General features: G+C 50.5%; 1 protein-coding gene across 2 annotated transcripts in view; it reads left to right on the top strand.

Annotated features, from left to right (window-relative positions):
- The window catches only part of ASS1 (argininosuccinate synthase 1), a 315,060-nt gene that overhangs the window by 97,030 nt on the left and 191,173 nt on the right, over positions 1-26,857 (top strand). For both annotated transcript variants that reach the window (XM_085613969.1, XM_085613970.1), the window contains exons 6-7: positions 9,518-9,574; positions 12,600-12,674. In XM_085613969.1, the coding sequence (XP_085470095.1) occupies positions 9,518-9,574; positions 12,600-12,674 (132 nt within the window). The remainder of the gene's footprint in view (positions 1-9,517; positions 9,575-12,599; positions 12,675-26,857) is intronic.

Genomic DNA, 26,857 nt, shown 5'->3' with positions numbered 1-26,857 from the left:
AATCCGCTTTTGGGAGCACTTTTGGGAGCCCCTTACTATAGTTTCGCTGTGCGATCGCTTGCGCAATAGCCAGGCGAGACCTAAAAATTACTGGAGAGAAACTGCAATCCTTTCCCATCCTGTTTAATCCTAGTGTGTGTTTAAGCAATATTAGCACCCCAAATTATTTTAAAAGGCACCACTCACTAGTTCCCCCAAACTGTCTAAGAGGAAACCAGTCCCCCCCCCCCCCATTACAATAAAACATTTGTTTTAATTAATTTTACCCACACTGCATTAAAAAGCTCTATTTGCCATGGATGTTTCCAGAATGTCCGAAAAATAACTTCTAGGCCTGTGTAAGTTTATTACAAAAACTCTAAACTATTTAAGTGACACCTCGATGTTTATTAAACTGAAACACTGGCTATGACTGGCCAAAAACATTTTGGGAAGAACCAATAATGGGACACAGCATGTATTTTTTTTTCCCCACCAGGGCCTTAAGAGACCTTTTGACTAAACTGCAGAAGGACTTCAGTTCAGTGAAAAGAAAAAAAAAGCTAATGCTATGACATCCCTCAATTGACCTGCAGGGTGTGTTCGGCCCTTCATCCTGACTAAAGACAGGCAAGCTGCCTTCAGTTAGAAGGAAGATTAGAGGGGAAGGCAGGGGCCAGAGGCCATGCCCCCTAGATCCAAAATTACTTAAACATGTTACTTTCATTTCTTAGTCCTGGCTAAGTAGAGCTCCCAAAAACCCTATGTGCATTCATGACCCCTCCAGGCTTCTAAGCCCTCTTTCACCCCCCTAGATCTAGATCGTGATTCCTGGAGCGAGGGCCTGGATCCTGCCCTCTTCCACCTCTGTCTCAAATGCACGAAGATTCCGCGTGTTCTGCGCTTCTTCCGGTTTTGAGCCATAGCTTCATCTTTCAGTCGGGTGTTATTCCTGTGGCCGCAAGATGGCGCCAGAAGCCAGCTTTTAAAATCTTTCATTGACGCAGTCTTCCCGTTCGTAAATGCAGCGGGCGACGGCTCTCTGTAAGCCTGCCGGGTCATTGTCACGAGTGGCAGAGAATGAAGGCTCCCCCCCCCCCCCCCACACACCCCCCGACCGCGCAGATGGATGAAAGCTGTGTCCTACCAGTGCAGCCTGTATACATCGAAAGGCTAAAGCACCCGTATAACCCGTATACAGGGCACAAGTCCTAAAAAAAGAAGTGGGGGGACGCTCCAAGTTAGGTGGTGTCACCGGAAGTGACGTCACGACAGGAAGTGACGTCACGAAATGTAGTCCCCTCTAATTAGAAATGTAGTTCCCTCTTATTAACAAAGGTTACAAGGCGATGGGGGCAGGATCAAGGGGTAAAGCAGAATGTTTACTTTGGAATTCGTCACGTATTGACACTCAAAGGAGCCGGGAAATTAAAGCTGCGCTTGTTCGGTGCGTATTTATTGGCCACAGTAAATTTGCCAGTCTCCGTCTGAAATGCATGAATACAGACTGACCTTTTCTAATATACGCCCACGAGCGCCCATCTGTCATACTGAACGGCTCCATCAACGTGAAACAACTTAAAGAGCTCTGTTCGCCCTCTCGACAATAGGAGGTGAGGTTTGGTGAGTTCTGAGCGCGCACGCAGGTGCAGACTCGGTACCGGCTCCATCTTTTGGGTAGGGGGGACGGCGTCCACCCGGTAAAAACCCGGTAAAATAAGTGGAGGGACGCCGTCCACCCGCGTGGTACCCCGACTCGAGCCCTGCCCGTATACATCATAGGCACCCGCGAGGAGTCTGACCTTCCTTCCCCGTGAAGTCATATCAAGGCGAGACACCTCCGCCATTGCTGCTTTTTAAAGTTTTTTTTTTTGTTTTTTAGTTTTTTTTTTTTAGCATGTCTCCTTTTTTGAAGCCAAATCTCAGAATAGAAAACATGAAACTACAAGTCCCAAGATGCAATGTTCTGATTGCTGAAAGGCGTGGACTGGACTCGCTGAATGGGTGCCACATGACCTGGAGTAGCCCCGTGTCCACTATAGGAAGAATCTGAGCTTGGCTTGTGGCTCCTTCTGTTGTGTGGCAGAGAGGGGGCGCTGTTACCAACAGGCCACGATAAACGCAAAGCTAGCGCCTCGAAACCTGCATTCTTTCATTTAAAAAAAAAGCGTTAAGAGAGCGTGTCCTTCCTGCAACAGCAAGCAGGACAAAGCTATTTGAGAAAATAGAGCTCTGAGGCTGTAATAAAAGCCTACAGAGTAACAACACATGTTATAGGGGAGGGGAGGGTTGTGAGCAGGTGTTCCTCCTTTCCAAAGTTGTATTGGTGTCGAAGGATAATTCCTTGTTCAAATAACACCCATGCTAATCCTGGTTGATTTGAGGGAAAGTAGTTACCTTCATTCACCACACTGTTATGATCATTTCACTCGTTTTTGGTTTTTCTTAGTGCAAATTTTAGGGAAAGTGAACAGCCGACACGTGTTTCACCCTATGTGGCTGATAGAGCCAGGGCTTTCTCAAGGCTAGTCTTTACATTCTAACATCACGGTATCAACGATTAGTCTGTACATTTTCAAGTTATTAGTGGGACATTGTGATTGAAATCCAATTTTTGATGGTCATGAGAAAAGTCTCTCGTCGGGTCCTAGGGTGAATCCTTGAAGGGTGTCGCCGTGGGAGGTTGGAAAATGAGACCAGGCGGTACTAAGGAGGGACTACTAAGCCTATTGACCAATGAACAGCCACAGTTTACAGTGGACAGTGACACAAGCCAATGAAAAATGTGGGCGAAACTTCAAGTTCCTACCGCAATACAGCATGCAGAGCATGCGATGCCCAGGCTCGACCTAAAAAGTGTCTTTATAGTGGAACCTCCAACTGAAATGGGTTTCAAAGCGCTATACAATCACGGAAAAGATTTACAATGGCAGCCGGAGTTCACATTTGTGAAGCAGTAAACTGGGTATTAGGGTATGAGTTGACTGCAGTGGTTATGGTCAGACATCCCCCAGGATACACATGCAACAAACCCCTATAATGGAGTCCCACAGGCCCTGACAGACCGTGATGGAGCCACTGGTGGCCACAGCGGAGCACGCCCCGTCCAATCACAAGAGCTGTCAGGCGGAAACAGGAAATGACGCTAATGCTGCTCCCCTTCAGCCTGGCAGAGAAACAGGTTAAGAAGGTGGTGACCGCAGACCATTCTGGGGGTCATGGACTGCTCCAGATTCAAGAGCTTATTGCGAAAAATGTATCTTCATGTTATTACATCTGGGCAACTTAGACTTAAACCCAGTTGAAAAAAACGCTTTTATTAATTCGATGAAGGCGCCACAAAGAAATATAAAGTTAATCTAGCGCTTCGGATACATTCAGTTCGGATGGCCAACAGGTTGTGAGATTTTGTAATAAAGTCCTAGAAATCCTAAAAGCAAGCTCACCACATGGAAGCTTTGAAAGCAGCCCCCTAGGACAGAGGAAACGAAACGTTTTGAAGATAGTTACTCTGTATCCCAAGGAGCAGGTCAGTTTGTTCGACGTTAGGCTACTGAGAGGCGAACAGCACTGGGCCATAGCCTGCAAACAGAGCAACTGTGGGAACAGGTGAGAAGGTTTCGAGGCACTCCCAGAATGGAAATCAAAGAAGACCGACCAGGAATGAGTCTAGAGGTTCCAGGACTCTGGGTAGGGATGCCAGGGGGGCGAGCTGGGCTACAGGGGTGTCCTTAACCAAAGCCCCACAAGGCCCCTGGCCTCGTGGAGCCCCCGCAGACCTTGAGCGTGATGTGCACACTATGGACTACCGCCCAGATGACTCTCTTTAATGAAGCAGTGACCACTGACTGTGTCCCCAGTCTTAACACGTCAGCCATGCTTAGTCCACACAAGTGTAAATAAATGTGTCGCTCAGCCAGCAGCCCACGGGCCTCATCGGCGTGGCATCTTATCTTATACTGCATGCAGAAGCCTGTGTTATTCTGTGTGCAATACATCGTTTAAAGTAATAACATACATATGCACAGTGCTTTCTGTCATACGCAGGGTGCTGATAGCACTATAAACATGTCACAATGTCCAGTGCACCACTGCTTTAAATGTGCATGTACCTGTACTTCTTTCATTTGAAAGGGAGAGTACCAGCACTGCTGCAATACATTTGATGGGAGAGTACCGGCACTTCTCAGCACGTCAGCAAATGCATTTAATGGGGAAAGTGCCAGCACTTCTCAGCATGGCTGCAATGCATTTAATGGGAGAGTACCAGCACTTCTCAGCACTGCAGCAATACATTTAATGAGTGTAAGAAACTGGCTCTATATATGCTACACCAAAATGAGGTATAGTGTGTGTATAGAGTCCAAGGGTAGGCAGAGGTTAAAGTTGGATAGAACCTTACTCTCTAAGGTGGTAGCTTGGTCGAGCAGTAGGGCAGTATCCGAGGACAGTGTAAAGCATTTGATGTACACACTCAGTCAGCAAATGAATTCACACACTCAAGAACTGAACTCTAGGCCAATTGTTTTTCTATAAAAAATATATTGTTTATTTTTAGAACCAAGCAAGCCTGGTACAGGGAAGCATTAAATAATTTTCAGTAATAAGTTACTGGATATAGGACAGTTTGAAAATGCAATAGAAATTGTACGTTGTTTGATTTACAGGGGAGCAGTAGGTTGCAACACTTAGCAGGTACAGTGCATTGAAATGAATAGCCTTTTTCAGTAAATTGCAGGTAAGTTACTTTTTTTTTTACGTTACTTTTCTAAATCAGTGCCGGATACCTAGTTTCCGCACTGGGACATTTCCTAGAAACAGGTAAGTAATTACGTTTTGGTTATTTGCATGATTTTTAAAGAATATTTTCAGTTTTCAAAACTCCACACTGGGAAACTTTTTGGAGCAGTACATTGAAATGAATACGTTTTTACAGTAAATTTCAGGTAAGTTACTTTTCACGTTACTTTTCTAACTCCGTGCTGGATACCTAGATTCAGCACTGGGACATTTCCTGCAAACAGCGGAGTAAACATGTTTTGGTTATTTGTACGATTTTTAAAGAATATTTTTAGGTTTCAAAACTCCACACTTTTTAGAGAAAAAGTGTCCATGTTAACCTATGGAAGGAAAACAGGTTAACAGTTCTCAGGTAAGTAATCGGCTGTGGGACGTAAGGCTCTGGGGTTAGACTCCGGGGCCTCCCACGGTCAGTGATGCACTGTTGTTGCACTCTCAGCAGCACTATGGCGGCCGGGTGCAGAGTGTTGAGGCCCAATGTTATCCAATGGGGGATAGGGGGCCTCCGGTTGGTGGCTGCTGGCAAGCAGGCCACTGGTTTGTGGTAGCAAAGCTCCTAGGGTTAAGTCCAGGGCAAGTTTGGGACCAAAGTAGCACCAAAGGTGCATCCTCAGCGGCACTAGGGCGTCCGGGTGCAGGGTGCGGTCTTGAGGTCGGGTGCCCTGTTTTAAATGGAGAACCTCAGGGGCAAAGAAACACTGCAGGCTCGGGGATGAGGATCTTCTGGGTGCGACCACCACTTCGAGGGGTGAGTTGGGATGGCGTGGGTTTGTTAGGCACCATTCCTTTGGGCACACAAGGCCGTGGGGCATCAGGTGCAGGGGTGCCTTGTGACGTCGGATTTTCTTACCCGCTCTAGTTGCAGTGGGGGGGGGGGGAGGTCCTCTGGATTGAGGCTGCAGGCGTCATCTGGAGGCAGGTCAGGGATCGCCGGATCTCGGGTCAGGATTGCCAGGGGGACCTCCTCGTGGTGTTTTTCCACTCAGGCCGTGTTTGGCGGTTGCAGAGTGGGCTGGGATTTCGCAGTAGCAGGTTCGAGGGGAGACGGGCCTGGGGCCAAGTCAGTGGGCATCGTCCTCTTAGCTCTGCACGGCTCTTCGTCCTTCTTTTCTTCTTGTAGGTAGGCTGGATCTGAGGAAGGAAGTTTCAGGGTGCCCTAAATACTAAATTTAGGAGCGTTACAGGCAGGTAAAAGGCAGGGACCAATGGGTCCCTTCTCTGGGGTGGGTACACCCCCTATTCTGCCACTCCAGTGGGAGGGGGGCAGGAGCCTCTCCCTGGTTGGTGGAGTCCCCCCCCCCCCCCCCATCCTCAAGATGGTGGGGACTCGGTCATGTCTTTTGGTGACAGCCTAAGCAGCCACTCAGTCAGGTCACTAGGAGTTAGTCGAGTTTCAGGGGGCATCTCTAAGATGCCCTCTGTTGTGCATTTTACATTAAATCCCACACTGGCATCAGTGTGGGTTTAATGTGCTGAAAAGTTTGATACCAAACTTCCCAGTCCTCAGTGTAGCCATCATGGTGCTGTGGAGTTTGTAATGACAACCTCCCAGCACCATATACTCTTAATGGCAGCACTGCACTTACAGGGCCCAGGAATTGACCTGGGTACTGTAGGAGTACAGGGCTCATGCACCTGTACCCACACCACTGGCATAGGGCACCCAGATAGAGGGGTGACTGATGTATGCCAGGGCAGTGGTTTGTGGGCATGGCACACAGGGATGTGTGCCATGTCGACTCTTCACTTTGTTCTGCACCAAGACACACAGCCTGCAATGGCAGTGTGTGTGTGTCAGGGTACAGGACCTCTAAGGGTGGCACAATAAGTGCTGCAGCCCTTAGGGGCCTTCTCTGGTCACAAGGCCCTGGGTACCTAGGGTACCATTTACCAGGGGCTGACATGTGGCCAGAGATGCCATTTGGGTTTAGGCTTCAATGCAATTTTAGGGAAAGAACACAGGCCCTGGGTACCTGATTAGCAGGAGCCCAGGGCACACTCGGTCAAAGCACATCAGCAATTCAGCAAAAAGTGGGGGCATACTATGCAAGAAGGAGGGCACTTTCTCACAATGGGAGAGTACCAGCACTTCCTAGGACTGCTGCAATGCATTTAATGGGAGAGTACTGGCACTTCTCAGCACTGCTGCAATACATTTAATGAGAGAGTACCTGCACTTCTCAGCACTGCTGCAATACATTTAATGGGAGAGTACCTGCACTTCCTAGGACTGCTGCAATACATCTAATGGGAGAGTACTGGCACTTCTCAGCACTGCTGCAATACATTTAATGAGAGAGTACCTGCACTTCTCAGCACTGCTGCAATACATTTAATGGGAGAGTACCTGCACTTCCTAGGACTGCTGCAATACATCTAATGGGAGAGTACTGGCACTTCTCAGCACTGCTGCAATACACTTAATGAGAGTACCTGCACTTCTCAGCACTTCTGCAATGCATTTAATGGGAGAGTACCGGCACTTCCTAGGACTGCTGCAATGCATTTACTGGGAGAGTACTGGCACTTCTCAGCACTGCTGCAATACATTCAATGGGAGAGTACCAGCACTTCCTAGGACTGCATTAATACATTTAATGGGGGAGTATTGGCACTGCTGCAATGCGTTTAATGGAAGAGTACTGGCACTGGTGCAGTACATTTAATGGGAGGGTAGGACACTTCTCCGCACTGCTGCAATACATTTAATGGGAAAGTGCCAGCACTTCTCAGCACGGCTGCAATGCATTTAATGGGAGAGTACCAGCACTTCCTAGGACTGCATTAATACATTTAATGGGGGAGTATTGGCACTTCTCAGCACTGCTGCAATGCATTTAATGGAAGAGTACTGGCACTTCTTGGCACTGGTGCAGTACATTTAATGGGAGGGTAGGACACTTCTCCGCACTGCTGCAATACATTTAATGGGAGAGTACTGGCACTTCTCAGCACGGCTGCAATGCATTTAATGGGAAAGTGCCAGCACTTCTCAGCACGGCTGCAATGCATTTAATGGGAGAGTACCAGCACTTCCTAGGACTGCATTAATACATTTAATGGTGGAGTATTGGCACTTCTCAGCACTGCTGCAATGCATTTAATGGAAGAGTACTGGCACTTCTTGGCACTGGTGCAGTACATTTAATGGGAGGGTAGGACACTTCTTGGCAGTGCTGCAATGCATTTAATGGGAGAGTACCAGCACTTCCTAGGACTGCATTAATACATTTAAGGGGGGAGTATTGGCACTTCTCAGCACTGCTGCAATGCATTTAATGGAAGAGTACTGGCACTTCTTGGCACTGGTGCAGTACATTTAATGGGAGGGTAGGACACTTCTTGGCACTGCTGCAATGCACTTAATCGGAGAGTACTGACACTTCTTAGAAGCAAACAAGTACTCTAAATAGTGAATATCTTCTCATTTAAAGCCCTGCAGTGCTCTAACCATGATTAATTTCCCCACCCGCCTGGTTCTCAGACCTCTTTCGTGTCATCGGTGAGTGGGCAGTCCCAAAAAAGCTCAACCTCTGCTCTCAACAAGTTTAGCATATCAGCAGGGAGTGGTGCGTGGGGCAGCCCCAGGACAGATCACTTCTCCTCACATGCTCAACATATTACCAGTGAGTGACGCGTGGGGCAGCCCTAGGACAGATCGCCTCTTCTCATCACATGGTCAACATATCAGTGAGTGATGTGTGGGGCTGTCCCAGGACATATTACCTCTTCACCGCACATGCGCAGCATGTCCTCAGTGAGTGATACATAGGTGGTCACAGGACCGCTCACCCTCTTCTCCTCACATGCTCAGCATGTCATCCGTGAGTGGTGTGTAGACGGGTCCCAGGACAGCTCGCTCTCTTCTCCTCACATACTCCGCATATCATCAGTGAGTGATACATAGGCAGTCCCCTCATCATCTTCTTCTCACGTGCTTAGCATATCCTCTGTGAGGGATGCGGGGGGCAGTCGCAGACCTAGCACCCTCTTCTCACCACATGCTCAGCATATCATCAGTGAGTGATGTGTGGAGCAGCCCCAGGACCTCTTCACATGCTCAACATATTAGCAAGTTGGGCGTGGGGGGAGGTCCCAGGACAGCTCGCCCTCTACACCAAACACATGCTCAGCATATCATCCATGATTGATGCGTAGAGGTGTCCCAGGACAGCTCGCCCTCTTCTCCTCCCATGCTCGGCATATCATCAAGTGGGGTGTAGAGGGGTCCCAGGATAGCTCACCCTCTTCTCCTCCCATGCTCAGCATATCAGTAAGTGGGGCTTAGTGGAGTCCCAGCTCAGCTCTCCCTCTTCTCCTCCCGTGCTCGGCATATCATCAAGTGGGGCGTAGAGGGGTCCTAGGACAGCTCGCCCTCTTCTCCTCCCATGCTCGGCATATCAAGTGGGGTGTAGAGGGGTCCCAGCTCTGCTCGCCCTCTTCTCCTCCCATGCTCAGCATATCATCAGCAAGTGGGGCATGGGGGGGGGGGGGGGTCCCAGGATGGTTCTCCCTGCTCCGGCCCCTCTCACTTGAGTATATCCTCCCATATGGAGACCCGGGCAATTCCAGATGAGTTCTGCCTGTTCTCCCCTCTCGCTCATCCTATCATCAACTAATGCCTCGTAGGGGATCCCAGGGCCACTCTCCCTGCCCCGGCCCCTCTCACCTTGGTGCACCATCACCCTGCAATGCCGGTGTTTCACATGGCAGTAACCTCTCCTTTCCTCCTCCGCAGGGCAATGACCAGATCCGCTTTGAACTGACCTGCTACGCGCTGTACCCCGAGGTGAAGGTAAGGCTGCATCCTTATATGCACGAGTTGAATGGGGGTTCGGGGTAAGACGCCCCACAACACAGCTCGGTCGCTAATGGATCCGTTTGGGGAATTAGCCCCTCCTCGTTTGAAGCTGATAAAGAGATGAGTCTTAAGACTTTACAGCATAAAGTGTCACATCGGGGACTGATTGAACATTAAATGTGGCTGGTGGAGGCTTGTAGGTGTCTGGGCCCCTCCCTGGAGTTAACTCACTGGAGGGTGGGAGGGGGAGGGTCCACCTAGCCTAGGACCACCCTCTGTGAATAGGTGCAGGGGCCCCGCCCCCTGCAGATCCGCAAGCTAACCGCCCCAGCAAGTGTCATCTTCAGCATTTGAAAGGGGGGGGGGGGGTGTAAAGCATATTTTGGAAGCCCCACTTTGGAACACAATACTTTACATTTTAACAGAATCACTCGCATAAAACATTTGAAATGTCTTGTCTGGGACAAAAGAGATCCTTGAGACAGGACGGAGTAGAGAGACAGTCGACCATAGAGGGTGGAAGAGAGTGGGTGAGGTTTAGATCGAGAAATAGAATAGAAAGGGATCAACTGGAGAGAACACTCCTTTTCTCAGGGGGGCCTTGGAAGGGGGGCCCTGGCATACTGCCCCCTTTGCCCACGCCCATGCCTTCAAACATCTTTGGCCCGTCCCTGCACTGTGGGCCTTCTTGGGCCTGGCAGAGAAAAGGGGGGGGAGGGGGGCTTGCAAAGGGGGTGCGCTCAGATTCTGTGCAGAAAGGGACCGCTCGCCACAAACCAGGCACCACGCACTCTTTAAAGCGCTTCAGTGCAGCTTCAGAGCGCCAAAAGGTGGCGCAAAGTCACAATGGAGCAGCACACGAACCCTTCTCTCTCTCTCTCTCTCTCTCTCTCTCTCTCACTCTGCTCTTTCACTTTCTCTCGCCTCGATCTTTCTCTCTCTTTCCCTCCCTCTCTGCCCCATCTCTATCTCTCTGCCCCCTCTCTCTCTGTCTCTCTCTTTCTCTCTCTGCTCCATCTTTCTGTCTTTCTCTCTGCCATTTTCACTCTGCTCTTTCTTTCACTCTGCTCTTTCTTTCACTCTGTTCTTTCTTTCACTTTGCTCTCTTTCGCTTTCTCTCGCCTCGATCTTTCTCTCGCTTCTCTCCCTCCCTCTCTGCCCCATCTCTCTCTCTGCCCCCTCTCTCTGTGTCTCTTTCTCTCTCTCTGCCCCATCCCTTTCTGTCTTTCTCTGCCCTTTTCTCTCTGCTCTTTCACTCTGCCCTTTCCCTTTCACTCTGCTCTTTCCCTTTCACTCTGCTCGCTTTCTCTTTCACTCTGCTCGCTTTCTCTTTCACTCTGCTCTCTTTCTCTTTCACTCTGCTCTCTTTCTCTTTCACTCTGCTCTCTTTCTCTTTCACTCTGCTCTTTCTCTTTCTCTCTGCCCTTTTCTCTCTGCTCTTTCACTCTGCTCTCTTTCTTTCACTCTGCTCTTTCTCTTTCACTCTGCTCTCTTTCTCTTTCACTCTGCTCTCTTTCTCTTTCACTCTGCTCTTTCTCTTTCACTCTGCTCGCTTTCTCTTTCACTCTGCTCGCTTTCTCTTTCACTCTGCTCGCTTTCTCTTTCACTCTGCTCGCTCCCTTTCACTCTGCTCGCTCCCTTTCACTCTGCTCTTTCTCTTTCACTCTGCTCTCTTTCTCTTTCACTCTGCTCTCTTTCTCTTTCACTCTGCTCTCTTTCTCTTTCACTCTGCTCTCTCTCACTCTGCTCTCTCTCACTCTGCTCGCTTTCACTCTGCTCGCTTTCACTCTGCTCGCTTTTACTCTGCTCTCTTTCACTCTGCTCGCTTTCACTCTGCTCTCTCTCTTTCACTCTGCTCTCTCTCTTTCACTCTGCTCTCTCTCTTTCACTCTGCTCTCTCTCTTTCACTCTGCTCTCTCTCTTTCACTCTGCTCTTTCTCTTTCACTCTGCTCGCTTTCTCTTTCACTCTGCTCGCTTTCTCTTTCACTCTGCTCTCTTTCTCTTTCACTCTGCTCTCTCTCACTCTGCTCTCTCTCACTCTGCTCGCTTTCACTCTGCTCGCTTTCACTCTGCTCGCTTTCACTCTGCTCGCTTTCACTCTGCTCTCTTTCACTCTGCTCGCTTTCACTCTGCTCTCTCTCTTTCACTCTGCTCTCTCTCTTTCACTCTGCTCTCTCTCTTTCACTCTGCTCTCTCTCTTTCACTCTGCTCTCTCTCTTTCACTCTGCTCTTTCTCTTTCACTCTGCTCGCTTTCTCTTTCACTCTGCTCGCTTTCTCTTTCACTCTGCTCTCTTTCTCTTTCACTCTGCTCTCTCTCACTCTGCTCTCTCTCACTCTGCTCGCTTTCACTCTGCTCGCTTTCACTCTGCTCGCTTTTACTCTGCTCGCTTTCACTCTGCTCGCTTTCACTCTGCTCTCTCTCTTTCACTCTGCTCTCTCTCTTTCACTCTGCTCTCTCTCTTTCACTCTGCTCTCTCTCTTTCACTCTGCTCTTTCTCTTTCACTCTGCTCGCTTTCTCTTTCACTCTGCTCGCTTTCTCTTTCACTCTGCTCGCTTTCTCTTTCACTCTGCTCGCTTTCTCTTTCACTCTGCTCTCTTTCTCTTTCACTCTGCTCTCTCTCACTCTGCTCTCTCTCACTCTGCTCGCTTTCACTCTGCTCGCTTTCACTCTGCTCGCTTTTACTCTGCTCTCTTTCACTCTGCTCGCTTTCACTCTGCTCTCTCTCTTTCACTCTGCTCTCTCTCTTTCACTCTGCTCTCTCTCTTTCACTCTGCTCTCTCTCTTTCACTCTGCTCTCTCTCTTTCACTCTGCTCTCTCTCTTTCACTCTGCTCTTTCTCTTTCACTCTGCTCGCTTTCTCTTTCACTCTGCTCGCTTTCTCTTTCACTCTGCTCTCTTTCACTCTGCTCTCTTTCACTCTTCCTCGCTCTGACTCCTCCGCCCCCCCCCCCCTTGTCATTTTGTTGTACTAACATCACCCCGCATTTTAACCTCTCTCCCTCTGGTTCCCTGCAGATCATCGCCCCTTGGAGGATGCCAGAATTCTACAATCGCTTCCGGGGCAGGACTGACCTCATGGATTACGCCAAGGTGCTGGTGATGTTAATTCTGCCCAATCCAGGGAGGTTTTGCGATGGGGGCGGCCCGAGGGATTCTGGGCAGGGCACCCTGCCCCGGCCTCCGGATTCAGGGGGGAGACTCCCAATGTTTGAAGCCAAAAACTTGCTTTATTTTACCCGTCTCCACCTAGAATCACCTCTGTTTCAATGCATGCCAATGGGGAAAATATATTTCCATTACTTTGTTTCAAAATCTCCGACTTTCTAATTGTAAAATGTTGGCACATACCCTTGGATATAGTCCGCATTTCACTCCCCTGTCCCAGTGCATTCTGGGTTAGAGCGGTGGTTGAGGTGAAGAGTGTTTACGAGAAGGTACAGGTGGCACTGGGGGCAGAGAAGAGGCAATGTAAAGAGGGCTGGCATCCAAGTACAATGGGGCGGTCTGGTACCTGGCACAGTGTGAACTGGCACAAGTGGCAATGATAACACAAGCGCCACCCTCACTGCTGAAACCGCCCCTCATAGGTTTTATAATCTAATTATACAGATCACTCTGTCCCGCGGCTGTCCTTGTGTGTATTAACATGTCTCTACACCCACAGCCTGCTACTGCGGCCCTGGCACTCTTTATACCACTTGTGCCCACTGCCCTGATCTGTGACAGCCTTCAACACCTTCACAGGCGATGGTGCCCTGTTAGGCACAGTGGCCTGTCCAGATACACAAAGACGCATCTTGAGACATAGTAACACATATTGATGTACAGTGGCACATCTTGATACACAGTGACACTTCATGATACATTGGAAAACATCCCGACGCGCGGTGGCACATCCCGACGCGTGGTGGCACATCCCGACGCGTGGTGGCACATCCCGACACGCGGTGGCACATCCCGACGTGCGGTGGCACATCCCGATGCACTGTAACACTGTAGCCCATGCTGATACACAGTGACACATATCCCGATACACAGTGACACATATCCCGATACACAGTGACACATATCCCGATACACAGTGACACATATCCCGATACACAGTGACACATATCCCGATACACAGTGACACATATCCCGATACACAGTGACACATATCCCGATACACGGTGACCCATCTCGATACGCACGGTGACCCATCTCGATACGCACGGTGACCCATCTCGATACGCACGGTGACCCATCTCGATACGCACAGTGACCCATCTCGATACGCACAGTGACCCATCTCGATACGCACAGTGACACATCTCGATACGCACAGTGACACATCTCGATACGCACAGTGACACATCTCGATACGCACAGTGACACATCTCGATACGCACAGTGACACATCTCGATACGCACAGTGACACATATCCCGAGTACACTGTCACACACACCCCGAGTACACTGTCACACACACCCCGAGTACACTGTCACACACACCCCGAGTACACTGTCACACACACCCCGAGTACACTGTCACACACACCCCGAGTACACTGTCACACACACCCCGAGTACACTGTCACACACACCCCGAGTACACTGTCACACACACCCCGAGTACACTGTCAATCAATCGGGGGGATTGTAAGCGCGCTACTCACCCGTGAGGTTCTCAAGGCGCTCGGGGCGGGAATCCACTGGTCTGTTTAGCTGAAGAGCCAGGTCTTGAGGGTCTTTCTGAAGGTGTTCAGGGAGGGGGCGCATCTGATGTCAGCCAGAGATTGTTCCAGGACTTGGCTGCAATGTGAGAGAAGGATCTTCCGCCTGCTCTGGCTCTGTGGATGCGCGGGATTTCAGCCAGTGCGAGGTTGGTCGATCGGAGGTTTCTTCTGGGCACGTGGAAGTTGATTCTGTTGTTGAGGTATTTGGGTCCATTGTTGTACAGGCATTTGTAGACTTCAGTGAAGATTTTGAAGGTGACTCTTTTCTCCACGGGGAGCCAGTGGAGACTTCGTAGGTGTTGGCTGATGTGTTTGTGCCAGGGAATGACACGGACGAGCCTGGCGGTGGTGTTCTGTATTGTCTGGAGTTTGCGGAGTAGGGACTTGTTGATGCCGGCGTAGAGTGTGTTTCCGTAGTCCAGTCTGCTGGTGATGAGTGCGTGGGTGACTGTCTTCCTTGACTCAGGGGGGATCCACTTGAAGGTCTTGTGGAGGATGCGGAGGGTATTGAAGCAGCTGAAGGTGACGGCGTAGACCTGTCGCTTCATGGTGGGTGACAAGTCGAGTACGATCCCAAGGTTTTTGGTGTGGTCCAAGGGGGTGGGTGGGCTCCCGAGTACAGACTGCAACCAGGTGTTGTCCCGTGCTGAGGGGGTGGTTCCAAGGACGAGGACTTCTGTCTTCTCGGTGTTGGTCATCCAGACTGCGACGTCTTGCATTCCTTTCTGGAAGTTGAGTTTGGCGGTGGTGGGGTCTTTGGTGAGGGAGAGGATGAGCTGGGTGTCGTCAGCGTAGGATACGATGTTGAGGCCGTGTTGTCGGACGATGGCTGCGAGGGGGGCCATGTAGATGTTGAAGAGGGGTGGGCTCAGTGATGAACGCTGTGGGACTCCGCAGGTGATTTTCGTGGGGTCGGAGAGGAAGGGTGGGAGTCTGATCCTTTGGCTTCTTCTTGTGAGGAATGATCGGATCCAGTCCAGGGCTGTTCCTTGTATGCCTGTGTCTGGTAGTCTGTCAATTAGTGTGCGGTGGGAGACGGTGTCGAAGGCCGCTGATAGATCGAGTAGGATGAGGGCTGCGGAGTGACCCTGGTTCAGGAGGGTGCGGATGTTGTCTGTTGCGGCGAGCAGAGCGGTCTCGGTGCTGTGGTTTCTTCGGAATCTGGGTTGGGATGTGTCGAGGATGGTGTTGTCTTCGATGAATTGTCAGTTGTCTGACTGTTTTCTCTGCAACTTTGGCTGCGAAGAGGAGGAGCGAGATAGGCCGGTAATTCTTAAGGTCGGTGGGGTCAGCTGAGGGCTTCTTGAGCAGGGGTCTGACTTCTGCGTGCTTCTAGTCGTTTGGGAAGGTGCCTGTTTTGAAGGTGGTGTTGGTGCGTTGTAGTTCGGGTGCGATGGTGGTCGCGGCTCTGTGGTAGATGTGGGGGGGGGGGGCAGGGATCGGTGGGGGCCCCTGAGTGGATGCTCTTTATGGTCGAGGTGGTGTCTTCAATCTTGATCGGTGCCCAGTTGGAGACGGGGAGCTGGCTTGCGTCCCAGTGGGGTGGCTGTTGCGTCTGGTGGGAGGTCGATGAAGTTGTCGTAGAGGTTTTTGATCTTGAGGTGGAAGTAGGTTCCGAACTTGTCGCAGAAGTCTTGGGACGGGGTGATATATGTGGCTTCACTGCGTGGGCTGGTGAATTACTGAATGACGCTGGAGAGTTCCTTGGAGTTGGTGAGGATTTTGTTGGGGGCGTGGATTTTGTTGTGGCACATCCTGATACAGTGACACATTCCGATGTACGGTGACACCTCCTGATGCACGATGACACATTGATACACACTGAATACATCCTAATACACAGTAACACAACATGATATACCGTGAGGGATCCTGTCATGCCATCTTTAGATTCTGTAAATTGTAGGAAATTTGGGCAGGAGGGTGTGAGATGGCGAGGCCCTCCTATCTCAGGACATAGGATGCGAGGGCCCCCAGTGCTGGGGGGGGGGGGACCACGCAATGCTTAAAGATGCTGTGTTGGGGGCCACGTGATGCAAGGACATGTAGAATTGGGTGCCACGCAATGCAAGGACTTGCAGTAACAGGGGTCATGTGATGCAAAGACATGCAGTAACCAGGGTCATGTGATGCAAGGACATGCAGTATTGGGAGCCACATAACGTAAGAACATGCAGCGTCAAGGGCCACGTGATGCAAGGACTTGTAGTAACAGTGTTTATGTGATGTAAAGACCTGCAGTAACAAGGGTCACTTGATTAAAGGACATTCATTGATAGGGGTCATGTGATGCAAGGACACAGAGTAACAGGAGTCATGCGATGCAAGGATATGCAGTAACAGCAATTGTGTGATGCAAGGACACGCAGTAACAGTGGTCATGTGATACAAGGGCCTGCAGTAACGGGTAGCGTGATGCAAGGACATGCAGTAACAGGAGTCATGTGATGCAAAGACATGCAATAACAGGCGACATGTGATGCAAGGATATGTAGTAACAGGGGTCACGTGATGCAAGGACCTGCAGTAACCGGGGCCACGTGATGTAAGGACATGTAGTAACAGTCATGTGATGCAAGGATATGCAGTAGTAACAGTAGTCACGTGATGCAAGAACATGTAGTAATAGTAGTCACATGATGCAAGGACTTGCAGTAGCAGGGGTCATGTGATGCAAGGACATGCAGCAACAGGGGTCACTTGATGTGAGGACGCCCAGTAACAGGGGTCATGTGATGCAAGGACACGCAATACCAGGGGTCACGTGATGCAAGGACACGCAGTAACAGGGGTCACGTGATGCAAGGACACCCAGTAACAGGGGTCACGTGATGCAAGGACACCCAGTAACAGGGGTCACGTGATGCAAGGACACCCAGTAACAGGGGTCACGTGATGCAAGGACGCCCAGTAACAGGGGTCACGTGATGCAAGGACGCCCAGTAACAGGGGTGACGTGATGGAAGGACGCCCAGTAACAGGGGTCACGTGATGCAGGACACGCAGTGTTGCCAGGGCCCCTGGATTCCTTGGCCCCCCAGTGCTAGCGATGGTCGTGCTGCTGGGGCCCATTCACAAGGGGTGGTGTGCAGGCTGGGCCTGCACACATCTGAAACCAGTTACAAGAGCCACACGAGGCTCCTCTTCAGCCAGAGGTCTGTCTTTTAAGAAGAATGTGTCTTTTATTGGCTGCTGAAGGCCGTTAGGCGGTCCCTGTGACCGCTTCACTGCTGGGAGACCGGCACCCGCTGGCCTTCAGACCCCGGGGATCCGCAGCCATTGCTTAGGTAGCCTGACTGGTTCTGCTGCTGTGCTTGTGGTGGAATTCCAGCTGTTCGCCAGGGTGCCGTGCCCTCGTTGGCTCTCAGTTCGGTCCGATTCTAATATGTGTGGGTGGTCCTAGGGCACAGGGGCCATTGGTTCTGGGCATAGGCCATCTACTGTTTTGTGTCCATTGGATACGGTGTTGCCCTTCGGAACTTGGCTCTTAACGCCACTCTGAGGTTGGAAGGGGCCCCAGGAAGACGTTTGTGGCACAGATGCAGCGGTCTCGGATCCCAGCGGGTAGTGTGCAGAATCACAACTTGTTGGAAAACGAGGCAGCATCTGTGAGGCCTGCACAAATAACATGACTACATTTGTCCTTCACTGGGAACCAAACACCCAATTGTAGCGCCTGACTCTCAGAGCGTAGCGTTGCAGAGGGAGGTGGTGTGGGCTAGTAATCGCCATTTGCAGGTGCACAAAAAAAACTCAATAATTGATTGTCCAGTCTATACTTTGCTTTATAAAAGTAAGAGTACATTTATTAAACACGCACACCACTCAATACTATGCACCAATTTACAAATATACATAACCTGTTGGAATTACTTTGTGACATTGCATAAAAAAAAAAAAAAATCAAAAATAGCTTTATTCGACAGATATGTCATAAAAGCAAAACACATACGTTACAACATGTATATTAAGATAATAAATATTCTGAATCTAAAACATTTAAGAACGGATTAAACAAGAAATGCTGCCGAGTAAATTAATTCTGGAAATAAAATACATACATACTCAATTTATCCCAGGCAGTTCATACTATGATACGGCCTATCTTTGGAACTGAGGGCGTTTAAGTCAATTAGCCTGGAGCAACACCCTGGATCGGATGGACCAGGCCCAGCCTAAAAACTTAGCCATTGCGATTGCTATTGGCAGCAATGGGTCCGTTATAAGGATTCTTAGGGCCTCGTCATGCTTTCTGAAGCCTAGAAGTTTGCAAATAGGTATGACCCACATAGCCCGAGGATTTTTATACAGTGGGCAGAAGAACAACAGGTGACTAACCGTTTCTTCTTTATCTAAACATTTTGGACAGGCTTTCATCATAACCCCAACCCAGTTGCCAGTAAATGACCTAACAGGTAGGGTACCAATCCTCAATTGGAAGTATAACTTCCTGTCTAAAGGTTTCTCAATAGAGTCCCAATAATGTTATAATACAGGCTTGATCTTCAATTCAAGGAACCGGCCTGTCAGATGTTTTACTGCACCCTTCGCTCGAGCTGACGCCATTATCATGTCCCAATACTTCTCTTTCAATATCTTCTTTGATGGCAAAGGAGCATTTTGGGGATCATCCCAAAGTTCTCTCAGACCTAGATTCACCAACAACAACCTTATCTCCCCTAGCCATTTAATCCTATGGAAACAATCTGTGTCCATTACATCTTTGATCCCTCTTGCATAATGCGAAAGTTCAGCCGTGCACCACAATCTTCGCCAATATAAAAGAGGGCGAAGTTTAGCCAGACCCCTTACTGCTTTCCTTCCCAAGTCAAGCAATAATGGACACATGGGTGTACTTATTGGGACGCTGGTGACCTTACGCAAAAATGAATTTTCAGCAGCAGTTATGGTAGATAAATGCTCAAACCCCCAAAGCTCCGCTCCATACAGAGTGGAGCTTAGGACCTTCATGCCATAAATCTCCATCAATGGGCTAATTGGTTTGGAGAAAGGTTTTAAAATTAACTGCAAGAATCCCAGCCTGTTTGTGCTTTAGGGTAGCTACATTAATTTGGTTAGACCAACTCATGTCTGAATGTAGCGTAACCCCCAAATAAGTGAAGGCGTCAACTTTGTCAAGAGGTACATTATTCATGTATACCTTGCCCCGGAAGGATTTGTGCTCATTAAATGACATAAATTTTGTCTTTTCTGTATTGATTACAAGGCCCCGAGTTGTGCAAAAGTCCTCAAACCTACTAAGGGCTTTTTGCAAGCCACTGGGGGTCTTGGAAATTATCAGAGTATCGTCCGCGAACATGAGGATGGGTATATGTTCTTTCGCCAGCACAGGGGCGTCGGTGGGGGTTTCCAAGAGGAAATCGGCCACCCCGTTAACGAAGAGCGAAAACCGGGTAGGCGCAAGCACGCAGCCCTGGCGCACTCCCCTGTCAACAGGAAATGACTCGGTGACCTCACCCCTGGCCCCCCACCAGACCCGCGCATGATTATCCTCATGTAAGCGGACGATCAAAGATAACAATTCAGCAGACATCGCCATCTCACTTACGACACCCCATAGCCTACGTCGTGGCACCAAATCGAAGGCTGCTTTCAGATCAACAAATACCGCGTACAGGGCCCCTTTCCCCAATACGACTGTCTTCAATAGATGTTAATAAAACGGAAGACCTGGTCGATAGTGCTTGTAAGGGGACGAAAACCCGCCTGCAGTGGGGTAAGGTTTTGTTCATCATCCATCCATGACTGCAGCTTTTGTAGAATCAGTCTACCCATGATCTTTTGGATGGAGTCTATAAGACTTATTGGTCTATAGTTAGCTGCAACGGATTTTTCCCCCTTCTTAAACTGTATTATCTCAGCCCCTTTCCAGGAGTCTGAGATTGGAGCCCCACAGGCAATAGCATTTGCTAAATATCTGATATACAGGTGCCATGAGTATTTATAATTTAAAAACACATCTCCAGGGATATTATCCATTCCGGGGACACGGCTAGGGATAATAGTATCTAAAGCCCTATCTACTTCCACTAACGTGAACACCTCACCAGAGAAAACAATTAGTTCGATAGGACCCATAGTCTGATCATCCTCCAAGGAAGCGTACTGGGGATTAAAATATTCCACCCATAGATGGTGGGCAACATTGTTCTGCGGGGGGTCCGGGATCGCCCCCCATCCCACTTAAACGTATCCCAAAATACTTTAGGATTTCGTGACACGCATGCTTCTTTAAGCTCCATCCATCTTGCCTGGTCCCATAGATTTTTTTGCTGCTTTAACTGCTCTTCTATAGGAGTCCCGTGCCAACCTTACTTTTGCTGGGTCTCCTTCACCTAAAGCTAGCCCCAATTTCCTCCGCATCTGTCGACAATTATCAGTAAACCATCCATCAATTTTCTTCTTCTTACCCTGACTACTCTTAGCAGGTTTACAAAAGAACAGTTTTAATTGTTCAAACAGTACTGTGTGCATCTTGGTAATATGGGTCAGGGGAGTCTGGCTTCTCTCACTAGATCCCCAGACTTCTAATACCCTATGTTGGAAAACGAGGCAGCATCTGTGAGGCCTGCACAAATAACATGACTACATTTGTCCTTCACTGGGAACCAAACACCCAATTGTAGCGCCTGACTCTCAGAGGGTAGCGTTGCAGAGCAGTCTGAGGCTTACTCCAGGGAGGTGGTGTGGGCTAGTAATCGCCATTTGCAGGTGCACAAAAATAACACTCAATAATTGATTGTCCAGTCTGTACTTTGCTTTATAAAAGTAAGAGTACATTTATTAAACACACACACTACTCAACACTATGCACCAATTTACAAATATACATAAGCTGTTGGAATTACTTTGTGACATTGCATAACATCTCCACCCCTCCCGCAGGGGGGGTGGGGTCTAGTACCACCACTCCCATGTATGCACATCAACTTGCCCCCAATGCGGTTAGTTGAACATAACCTGGAGCGAGGGCCCTGCGCACTGGCACCATCCCAGTGGCGACCCACCCCATTACCTCAACCAGCATTAAAAAGGGGTAAACCTGCCTTGGTGACACATGACCCTGACTGAGCATCTCCTACTGACCATAAAGTATGCACCTCTATATCTTAAGGGCTAGCAGTCTGGGGTCTTCACCTAAGCGCAGCAGCAAGAATCCATGTTTACGCACACTTTAGAATGACAGTACTCATTACCTTAGTTGATCACTTGAATGCATTGCAATTACAGCCTCTAAAGGCATCACAGATGAAATCACAGGATTACGCATATACCGCCAGACACCCTAGCAGGACTGTCTGACAACATAACCCCACTTGGCTTATGACATCACCTTACACCAGCACATTACATTAAACCATTGAACTTCAGTCCCTCTGAAAGAAATAACTATTAGTAAATGCAGTTCGGTGCAGTTACACCACTTCACCTCCAGGGGATGCCCTTCGTCGTACACCCTCCGCTGCAGAACATAAGTTCCAGCCCAGAAGATGATAGATGCTGGCTGCGCCCTTGAGGGGTTATTCTTTCAGATGCCCCATGAAACTTATGGGGGGGGACGGTTCTCCGTTAGGCTGGGGGAGGCTGAGGTGCTCCTGCAGCCCCCATGCACTGTCTTTCACTCATGAGGGTGACCCCCTCCTCTGGAGGCCACCCGGCGCCAAAAACGATGTTCTCACCATGCCTTGCAAGGCATTATGGGGCGCTTAGAGCTCCTTTCCGTGAATATTAGATGAGCGGCTCTCCCGCTGTGCCGGGGAGAGCCGCGTTGGCGATGCTGGCGGCTTCGCCGCTTCTTCTCTCCTCGATGGGGGGCCCGGTCCCACCCGGACCCCCAGGCGCTGCTAGGCGACTCGGGGAGCCCACCCCCGGCCGCTACTTCTGATTTCGGGGGCCCGGTCCCACCCGGGCCCCTCGCACCTTCGCTCTCCTTCTCGGGGTCCCGGTCCCCCCCGGGACCCTCGCCTGCCTCCACGATGGAGGGCAGCCTGGGGAGCCCACCCCCGGCTGCCCCCGCCGGCTCCCCGCCCGGCCAGCACCCTCGCGTGCTGCCGCGGGAGCCGGCACGACTCTTCTCGTCTGCCCGCTCCAGCGGGCAGACACGCAGCCTTCACAACCGAGCGGGTCTTCGGAGGGAGTGCAACGGCACTTCCCCCCACACCTCCTCCACACTCGGGGCCCGGGGATGGGGTCCCGGGCCCCCGAACATCTTTGGGGGGCGCAACGGCGCTCCCCCACACCCAGCATCGGTGGGGGCCAGGGTGGGCGCCTGGCCCTCTGCTTCCGGTCACCTTCGTGGGGAGCGCGCCGGCGCTCCCCATCCTCCGTTTTCGGCGGGGGCCAGGGTGGGCTCCTGGCACCCCGCGAGGGTACTTGCACGGGGTGTGCGACGGCGCACCTCGACTTTTCTTCCTTGGGGGGGCAGCCCCCGGGACCTGACCCACCCCGGGGGCAGTTGCCAGACCGGCGGCGGAGCCCCACGTGCTTCGTCGTCGGTCCCATCAAAGGTTAAAGGTCGTGTACCTTCTGGGGGGCATATCTCAGCCCCCAGGGGTCCGATCTTCTCCATTTTCGCGTCCTCTTGCTCCTGGTGGCGCCACCCAGCCACTGGGCGCACTCTCCTTCCTCCTCCGGGTCTCCAAGGGGGTGCCTTCTGCAGGGAACGGTCTTCACTGGCTCCCTGCGCCAGCCATTCGCCTGGCCCTGGGCCCCTCTTCTCCCTGCGCTGGGGCCACTGCTCCTGCGCACCGGTCCTGGGCTTTCCTTCTGGTGCTGTTAGGGTCCTGGGGGCAGTCAGGGGGTCTCTCCTTCCAACTGCCCATTGCGCCAGGTTCCAGCACCTTCTGCCTCTGCCGACCACACCCCAGAGAGAGCTTCTCTTCCTGTGCAAGCACTTTTTAAAAGTTGAGTAGGGGGCTGGCAGGAAGTCCCTGTTGGTCCTATCAAACAGCGACACATCACTTTCCTGCCCCTGCTCCCTCCTTCTTGTCCAGCCTCTGTGTTTGTGAAAAATGGCGTTGTCCAGTGTCTCTGGCCACATGGCCTCTGAAACCCAACTCCTTCCATGCTACCTTCCCTCCTTGGTGCAGCCCGGTGCCTGGCATCCAGCGACAGCAGTTGATGCATTGGCCTGCAGCCCCTCCCATCTTCCTTTCGTGGAGAGGAGGCCCTAGCTTGTGGAAGAAAGGTTATCAATCCATCCAGCTGAGGTCAGCCCTCAGCCTGGGTCTGGTCCTGGCTGGCTCAGAGGAATATGACAGTTCTGGATGACCCAAATGCAGTACAAATATGACTTTGGACTCTGCAGAATACTTCTTTTCACATATGCTACAGTGGACTTAAGTGCGTGTCTGGACTCTGCAGGCCTAATTAAAGTTAAACTAGCCCCTGGCTCCACATTCCCATAGGGGAATAAGGAAGTGAAAACACAGTAAAACACACTGACTTTCCCTGGCATGTCTCGTCCATCCTGAGTTCACTGTGGGTGAGTCCCAACTTATGAGGCTCCCCCACAGTAAAAGCTCCACAATAAGGTGCTCAAAAAGCGAAAAATCCGGGCGGCCCATGGTGTCAGAACCACCTTCTAACACTATATCTACCTCATTATTCATCACTGCCAGCGATGCCTGGGATCTTGAAACGTTTTTCCATCTCAAGTATCGTGTATCGTTGGTCAATACCAAGTCACTGCCCCCTGCCACTGACCTAATTGGTATGGCTTCATCTAGCAACCCGGCCATTGTGACAATGAGTGGGTCATGGTCACTTTCCACTCGAGTAACAACGGCCATGTCCCTAACGCAATGCCACAAGGGCAGGCTTACCAAAACATAGTCAATGCGGCTCGCCCTACGTCCATTGTTAAAAGTATTAGCCCCCTTCTTATCGGACAACGTTCGCCCATTTGCGGCCCTCAACTGATGCCCAATGCACAACCCTTTCATTTGTATGGCCGCCTCTGTCCATTTTTTAATTGGCTCAGCCTCAAGTGAAGGTATACCCCATTTTGCATCCTCATCCTCCGTTATGCATTGGTCCTTTGGCCCTAGGGGTTCAAACGTGGTGTTGAAATCCCCCACGACCATCGGACTAGTTTCCCTTGGTATATCATCCAGAAACCTTTCCAGGTCAGCTACAACGTAAGAACGTCGCCCTCCAGCCAGACCTCTTGCATAAACATTAAAAATATATAGGCTAGGACTTTGTTCTGGTGTGATTTTTATCCCGAGGATATCAATACTATTTGTGAAATTTTGCACCTTAATGCCTGCCGTACCCAAATAACCAAACCCCCCATTGGGCGGCCCTTCTCTTGTCTTACCGCTGGAACCTGGAAGGTAAGATACCCCAAACGAAACACGGGCGCTATTGCCCAAGATTCTTGAAAAAAACATAAATCATGAGTTTCAATCAAATCTGACCATTCAGGAAGTGCTAATTTAGAGCCCAACCCTGCGATATTCCAAGATAGTAACTTTAAAACTGTAGGTCTGTAGGTACAAGAATCCTTTAGCATAGGACAACCATCCTGGGTAGGGGGAGAACCGCGGCTCGTGGTCAACCCCATCGTCGGTGCTGACTCATTAACCCCTTTTTCCCCATGGAATTTTAAACTATCATCAGAAGGGAGTTTATTTAGTATAATCCTATCTAGAGGGTGATTGCATAACATCTCCACCCCTCCCGCAGGGGGGGTGGGGTCTAGTACCACCACTCCCATGTATGCACATCAACTTGCCCCCAATGCAGTTAGTTGAACATTACCTGGAGCGAGGGCCCTGCGCACTGGCACCATCCCAGTGGCGACCCACCCCATTACCTCAACAAGCATTAAGAAGGGGTAAACCTGCCTTGGTGACACATGACCCTGACTGAGCATCTCCTACTTACCATAAAGTATGCACCTCTATATCTTAAGGGCTAGCAGTCTGGGGTCTTCACCTAAGCGCAGCAGCAAGAATCCATGTTTACGCACACTTTAGAATGACAGTACTCATCACCTTGGTTGATCATTTGAATGCATTGCAATTACAGCCCCCTAAAGGCTTCACATATGACATCACGGGATTACGCATATACAGCCAGACACCCTAGCAGGACTGTCTGGCAACATAGCCCCACTTGGCTTATGACATCTCCTTACACATGTGACTTACAGTCCCTTCAAAAGAAGTACTCCCGGCAACTACACTTCTCCTGCAGTGCGCCTCTTCACTGTAAAAGGAATCACGGGTAAAAGCATGGGATTACTTATATACAGCCAGACCCCCTAGCAGGAAGGTCCAGCAACATAACTCCATTTAGCTTAACATCACCTTACAAAGGTACTTCACTTTACACATGTGACTTTCAGTCCACCTAAAAAGAAATAACCAATAGTAAATGCATTTCGGTGCAATTACACCACTTCACCTCCAGGGGATGCTCTTCTCCAGACATCCCCAACTCAGCCCTTCACTCCATGATGCACTTCATAGTACACCCTCAGCTGTAGAACATAAGTTCCAGCCTAGAAGGTGTTAAAGGCTGGCTGAGCCCTTGAGGGGTTATTTTTTCAGATGCCCCTTAAAACTTAGGGGTGGACTGTTCTTCTTTATGCTGGGGGAGACTGCGGTGCTCCTGCAGCCCCCCTGCACCCCTTTTCACACATGAGGGTGACCCCCTCCTCTGGGGGCCACCAGGCACCAAAATGGCAGATTTCTTCGTGCTGGGGGGGGTGGAGACGGCGCTCCCCCAGCACCTTTTCACAAGTGAGGGTGACCCCCCTCCTCTGGGGGCCACAAAGCACCAAAACGGCAGATTTCCAAATGCCTGGTGAGACATTATGGGGCGCTTCATGCTCCTCTTTACCAGCCCCAGCCACTGGGAACACTCTCCTCCGCCCTCAGTCTCTGATTCAGCAGGGTGCTGTCTTCACTGGCTCCCTGCGCCAGCCTCTCGCCAGGCTCTCCTTCTGGGCCTCTCTTCTCCCTGCGCAGAGGCCCCTGCTTCTGTGCACCAGTCCTGGGCTCTTCTTCTGGTGCTGATAGGGTCCTGGGGGCAGTCAGGGGGTCTCTCCTTCCAACTGCCCATTGCGCCAGGCTCCAGCACCTTCATCCTCAGCAGACCACACCCCAGAGAGACCTTCTCTTCCTGTGCAAGCACTTTTTAAAAGTTGAGTAGGGGGCTGGCAGGAAGTCTCTGTTGGTCCTATCAAACAGCGACACATCCCGTCCCTGCCCCTGCTCCCTCCTTGTCCAGCCTCTGAGCTTGTTCAAAATGGCGTCGTCCAGGGTTTCTGCCACATGTCTCGGAAGCACCTTCCCCCCAAGCTGCCTTCCCTCCTTGGTGCAGCCTGGTGCCTGGCACCCAGCGACAGCGGTTGATGGATTGGCCTGTAGCCCCACTCATCTTCTCTTCATGGAGAGGAGGCCCTCGCTTGTGGAAGAAAGGTTATCAATCCATCCAGCTGAGGTCAGCCCTCAGCCTGGGTCTGGTCATGGCTGGCTCAGAGAAATATGACAGTTCTGGATGACCCAAAAGCAGTACAAATATGAC

Source organism: Triturus cristatus, chromosome 1_2, assembly GCF_964204655.1.
Source record: "Triturus cristatus chromosome 1_2, aTriCri1.1, whole genome shotgun sequence".
NCBI lineage: Eukaryota > Metazoa > Chordata > Amphibia > Caudata > Salamandridae > Triturus > Triturus cristatus.
The sequence above is the reverse complement of the archived record's forward strand: the minus strand, read 5'-3'. Positions and strand labels throughout refer to the sequence as shown.